Source organism: Tinamus guttatus, unplaced genomic scaffold, assembly GCF_059628265.1.
Source record: "Tinamus guttatus ecotype Peru unplaced genomic scaffold, ASM5962826v1 Tinamus_guttatus_pri_ptg000408l, whole genome shotgun sequence".
Classification (NCBI taxonomy): Eukaryota; Metazoa; Chordata; class Aves; order Tinamiformes; family Tinamidae; genus Tinamus; species Tinamus guttatus.
The window spans coordinates 800,569-805,497 of NW_028288942.1; the positions used below are offsets into that span (position 1 = coordinate 800,569).

General features: G+C 44.4%; 1 protein-coding gene across 2 annotated transcripts; it reads right to left on the reverse strand.

Moving 5' to 3' along the window:
• Nucleotides 1–2,943: 2,943 nt before the first annotated feature.
• Nucleotides 2,944–4,230, reverse strand: AICDA (activation induced cytidine deaminase). 2 transcript variants are annotated; one of them, XM_088531317.1, is made up of 5 exons: nucleotides 4,087–4,230; nucleotides 3,599–3,869; nucleotides 3,475–3,476; nucleotides 3,302–3,385; nucleotides 2,944–2,997 (listed from the first exon to the last, which is right to left on the reverse strand). In XM_088531317.1, exons 1-5 carry the CDS (start codon nucleotides 4,225–4,227, stop codon nucleotides 2,944–2,946), a joined length of 552 nt encoding a protein of 183 aa, XP_088387443.1. In that variant the 5' UTR covers nucleotides 4,228–4,230. The 2 variants fall into 2 exon arrangements, with proteins under 2 accessions (XP_088387443.1, XP_010225977.2); XM_010227675.2 differs by lacking the exon at nucleotides 3,475–3,476 and having other exon boundaries at nucleotides 3,302–3,417.
• Nucleotides 4,231–4,929: the final 699 nt, after the last annotated feature.

Sequence of the window (4,929 nt, forward strand, 5' to 3'; positions counted from 1 at the left end):
CTGAAATCACAAAACAAATGTGTACTGGTACAGTTCAACCACAATACTAATGTTTGCAATTACTGGTCTCTATAATATGCTCACCATCACGATGCTGGGTGCCACCAGTTGCTGGGAAAGAATATGTGGGATGAAGCCAGCTCAAGCCTGTAGCTCTCCAAAATTCCTTTGTTAGTTGCCCAGCTTTTATGCCCTGTGCTGGGCTGAGCCCAACATATAATACACTCCCCCATGCTGGTCTGGCCTGGAATATCTCAGGGAGTTATTCACATTTGTTTGATCATTTATACCAATTAATGCACTGAACAGTTACACCTGCTTATCTAACACACAGATCATCCTCTGGTGTCGAGATAAAGTCAGTTCTCTGTGCAACAGCTGTGGTTAATGAGTTACATCCTACATTATTTCTGAGATTCAGGGTCACCTTGCCATTGCCCATCTCCTCTAAGCCTTCTTTCATTGTAGGGTGTATTCATCACAGGTATTTGTATTGTAATCGATTGACTAAAGTTGAGTCATGAATTTATATAATAGGTTTGTAATCAACACATTAATAATCTTGAACAATTTCTAGCATTAATATAATGATTTTGGTAGTATTTCCAAAGTACTAATGGCCCAAGCGCTTTAACCGTGTCGATCTTCTGGGTGAGACTGTGAACGGCTTCAAAATTATAGGTGATATGAGAAAGACATTTTAATATAATAGTAGCTTCTCTCTCCAGAAATCAGAAAAATTAGATTACGCTTCAGTCTTTTAGGCCAGCTTTTATATACCACACCCAGTTAGTCTGAAAATAATGACAAAACCAGAGGCTTATATGCAAGATCTTTAGTTATATATAAATAATATGCACCATGTCACAGAAGTATACAGCACCATGCTTGCAAATTAATGCTTTGCAAAGAACTAACACTGGTATTCCTGGTCCAGATTCCCTCAGATGACAGTGCCTCAGGAACCTGAAGTTGTAGGAAGCTCGTGATGCGCCCAGCTTTGACCTCTGCTAGCAGGAAGCACTGTGGGAGTAGAGCTTTCCACTATCTTGGTGCTGGTCCATCACCAGAGGAATCACTGCCAGGAGCAAAATGGGAGCCTATAGCCTTACCCAGAAAGAGGAACAGGGTAGACTAGAGAGCTTGCTGCTACCATGAAGGAAATGGCAGAGCATCCCCAGAGTGTGGGATGCTCACAATAGGATCATGGAAAGCCTTGAGAGATTAGATCACAGATAAGAATTTTAGTAGTAAAAAGGTGGAAATAGGGGTATAACTGTCAAACAATGTCTTCAATCTAGTAAAAACTTTGTCTACAAGACCAAGTCTAGCCAATCTAGCAGTGCTAATGGGTTCCCCTGATAAAACAGTGATTGTCAAACAGAAGGATGTTTTGATTTTGCACCCTACAAAAGATGCCAACAGGCTGCGCATCTTCGATTGTGTCAGGTGTTTTGCTGGCAGTTCTAGGTCAGTAACCAACTAGATGCATCTAGCTAGTGTATGGATGGAGAAAAAAACAAGGCTACTAGAGTGCCTTCAGCAGAAGACAGAAACCTACACAGGTAGAATATCTCAAGTCTGATTAAAAGGAACTGCTCAGTGGCTTCCATACCAGTGGAAGTTGTAGTTCTCTGCCCTGTGGTATATCAAGAAACAGACAGTACCTGATCTGGCTGCCAAGGCATCATCTAAAATACTACAGCCTCAACCTACATGATTGAGAAACTAAGTTTAAGAGACATTACAATGTGGGAATGAAGTATTTTTCCACATCCTGAACTAAAAGATATATGATGGGAAAACACTGCAGTGGTGAAGTGCATGGCTAAGTCCTTTCTTAGATGGATGAAAGGTCCACACGCTGATTAGCAATGGCCTAGGGATGTCATGGCTATCAATACAATGAATGGAAACTGAATGGTGTTCCTACTACTACACGAAAAATGTCTTCCTGGACACTCAGAAATGCAGCTCACTCTTGAAAATGTCATCCAGAGAATCTTCTACTAGTTTCAACCTCTCCCAGGGCACGAACTTGGGTATGTAGCTATTGAATCTCAGCCCCTCCTGGATAGAAGATATTATAGGGACTGGGCCTGTACAGAAGGTTTTGTGATTATTTCACAGATATTCTGATTTCAGCCTCTCCTGTAATGATAGCGCTACGGAAAGACAATATGGAAAGACAGTTCAGTTGTGAGGTCTCTCAACAAGCCTTTCATGAGTAGTTATCCTTGGCTGCTGGTCATGAACTGCCTTCAGCCCAGAGTTATCTTACTGAACCTGCTGTCTTCAAGTTAGATTTTCAATTTGAGCTACATGTGCTGTCCAGGATTCAGTCTGATGTTCTCAGCCAAACTGTTCAATTATGGGCTGATTTTGCTGTTATGGCATTGGCTAGACCACTTAAAATGCTGGTGGTCTTAAGAGACTACCTACATCCATAAAGACAGATAAGCTATCTAATAAGGAAGGACACTCATTGTAGTGCAGCTCTAAGAGACATATTCCCCAAAGCATTAATGGTACATGCAGATCAATGCAGTGTCAACGAGAACACAGTGAATAGCTTTTCAGTCTGTCTACTTCTATCTAGGCAAGACTGAACCCAGCGGTCATGGAGGTGGACAAACTGAATTGGCTCTCTATGCAGGGGCAAAGTGGGGGAGAGGGGCAAATCGCTCTCTGGCAATGTCACCACAGTCCTGGCTAATCCCAGATAGCAATGGATAAAGTGTGAATCTAAGGCAATGTGTCTTCAGAAGACCAGCCAAATTTTCATCAGAAATGAAAAAGTAAGGAAGTCTTATCTCTCTGGGCACGGGGCTGGAAGGAGGAGAAATGAAAGGAGGGAAGAAAAGAAACATCTACTGTGAGGAACAGAGATGGAGATGAAGGCTGAGTGTTTATGTAGTCTTTTGATTGTTGACGGCTTTTGCTTCAAAGTCCCAGGGTCTTAAAGGCATCTCGTAAATCGTCTACTTCATAGAGTGGCTAGAGGACAAAATACAAACAATGAGTCAGTTGTCAAGTGAGCAGAAAACTATGGAGATGGGGAAAGAGGAAGGAAAGGATGGAGAGGTGATGACAGGTGGAAGAAGAAGTGGATGAGGAGAGGGCAATATGAAGGAAATGGGGAGAGAAAGGCATGAGAGACATGGACAGTGAAGACCCAGAAAAGGATGAAATGACAGATGGTTCAGATGGACAGCAAGAAGAGAGAGGAACTGTAACAAAGGAAGAGAGGAAAAATTTGAGGGGGAGGGGTACTGGAAGGAGAGGTAGAAATGGTTCTCACCAAGAGAATACGTCGGAGTTGTCTGGACAGACGGACAGAGTTTTCATGCAGCCCCTCCCAGGCTTTGAAGGTCTTTTCTCTGTTCTCCACAAATGTGTTCCAGCAGTAGAAGTAATCTGTGCAAGGCACAGGGGAATTATGGAGTTCACGACTTCCCAAGGAGAGGGCATAACCTCTCCTAGGATCACTAAATCACTGTAATCATCTTTTCTGGCTCCTTTTCCCAGCTTTTCCCACCACCTTCTAAATCTAACCCCCATAGCTTTCAGTCATCTCTTCCCCCTCTTCCCATCTCACCTTTGAAAGTCATGATGGCAATTTGGGCTCCAGCCCTGTGCAGGCGCCTCAGCCCCTCAGGCTCTGCCTTGCGATCCTCACAGAAGTAGAGGCGAGCAGTGAAGATGCGGAGGCTCAGGTTTGGATAAGCCCGCAAGAAGTCAGCCACATGTCGGGCACAGTCATAACATGGGCTCCATGAGGTGAACCATGTGATACGGTAGCAACGGCCTGGGTCCAGGTCCCAGGCTGAGATGTAGCGCAGGAAGAGCACCTCCACATGGCAACCCATCTTCATAAAAGAGGGAAAGGGGCAAAGTGTGAGGCAGGGATGAAGTGCGTTTCAACGGGGAGGAGAAGGGAAGAATGACTTCAGTAGGTTATTGGGGAAGACTAAGTAAAGTGGTGGGTTTGTCTCAGTCCTCAGTACAAGAGGGACATGGAGCTTCTAGAGAGGGTCCAGTGCAGATCTACAGGTCTAAGAACATGAAGTTGAGGTGTTCCCATACCTGATTACGCAGGTATCCAAAGTCTAGGGAGCAAGAAGTGGCACTGTTACGGCGCTTCACAACATAGCAGAGGTAAGTCTCACGGCGGCCCTTAGCCCAGCGCATATTCTTGAAATTGTAGAGGAAGTTCTTCCTCTTCATCAGGAGGCTGCAGGAGAAAACAAGAGAGAATTTGTATCCAGCCCACCCTGGATGCAGAAGTTGGCCATGTCTCTGTTGAGAGCTCAGCTCCAAAAATATCCATGTCATGTCCAGATCTCTCAGTACAAGAAGAGCATCAGTAATTTGCATGTAGTTGACTGGGGAAAGGGTGCAGATGTGAACGTGGGGATGAAGCAGGTGACCTTGTGAGTGGAAACAGTAAGAGATGAATTAGCAGTGATTAATCAAACAGCAACTGCAGCTGGGGCGAGTGTGAAACTACCTTCAAATATCCAAAGGATGGAAACCAAAGAGGGCAAAGGATGAAGCTATCTGAGGAGACAAGATCTGGGAAGATGAGAGGGTCAAGCTAAGTCATCAGGAAATATTCTTTTCATTCTGTGAAATCCTGAAAAGCCTCAGGAGCAATGGAAAGATCAAACTAGAGCCTCTTTAGATAAGATTGGACAGTGTTTCTTAGCCAGAAAAAGAGCGTGGTTGGAAAGGTCAAGGAGACATGGCAGGGATCCATACTGTAGCTAAAAGGATACATAATGGGATAAGCATGTGCCACAAGTGCCATTCCCCCATTAGACAAATAGTGTCTGGCAGGGGTTTGGTCCCATGCCTAGAATGCTCCCATGGCATGCTGGAGAGATGTAGGGAATAGGAGCACTGGGAGGATAAGGAAGCCACGACCTT

Bases quoted from the DNA above. Each gene is read 5' to 3' on its own strand.
- AICDA (XM_010227675.2), bottom strand. From the start codon at position 4,227: ATGAAGAGGAAGAACTTCCTCTACAATTTCAAGAATATGCGCTGGGCT. The intron at 3,870-4,086 runs GTATGGGAACAC...TCTTTTATGAAG, and splicing joins TTGGATACCTGCGTAATCAG to ATGGGTTGCCATGTGGAGGT. The intron at 2,998-3,301 runs GTGAGAACCATT...TTTGTCCTCTAG, and splicing joins AACTCCGACGTATTCTCTTG to CCACTCTATGAAGTAGACGA.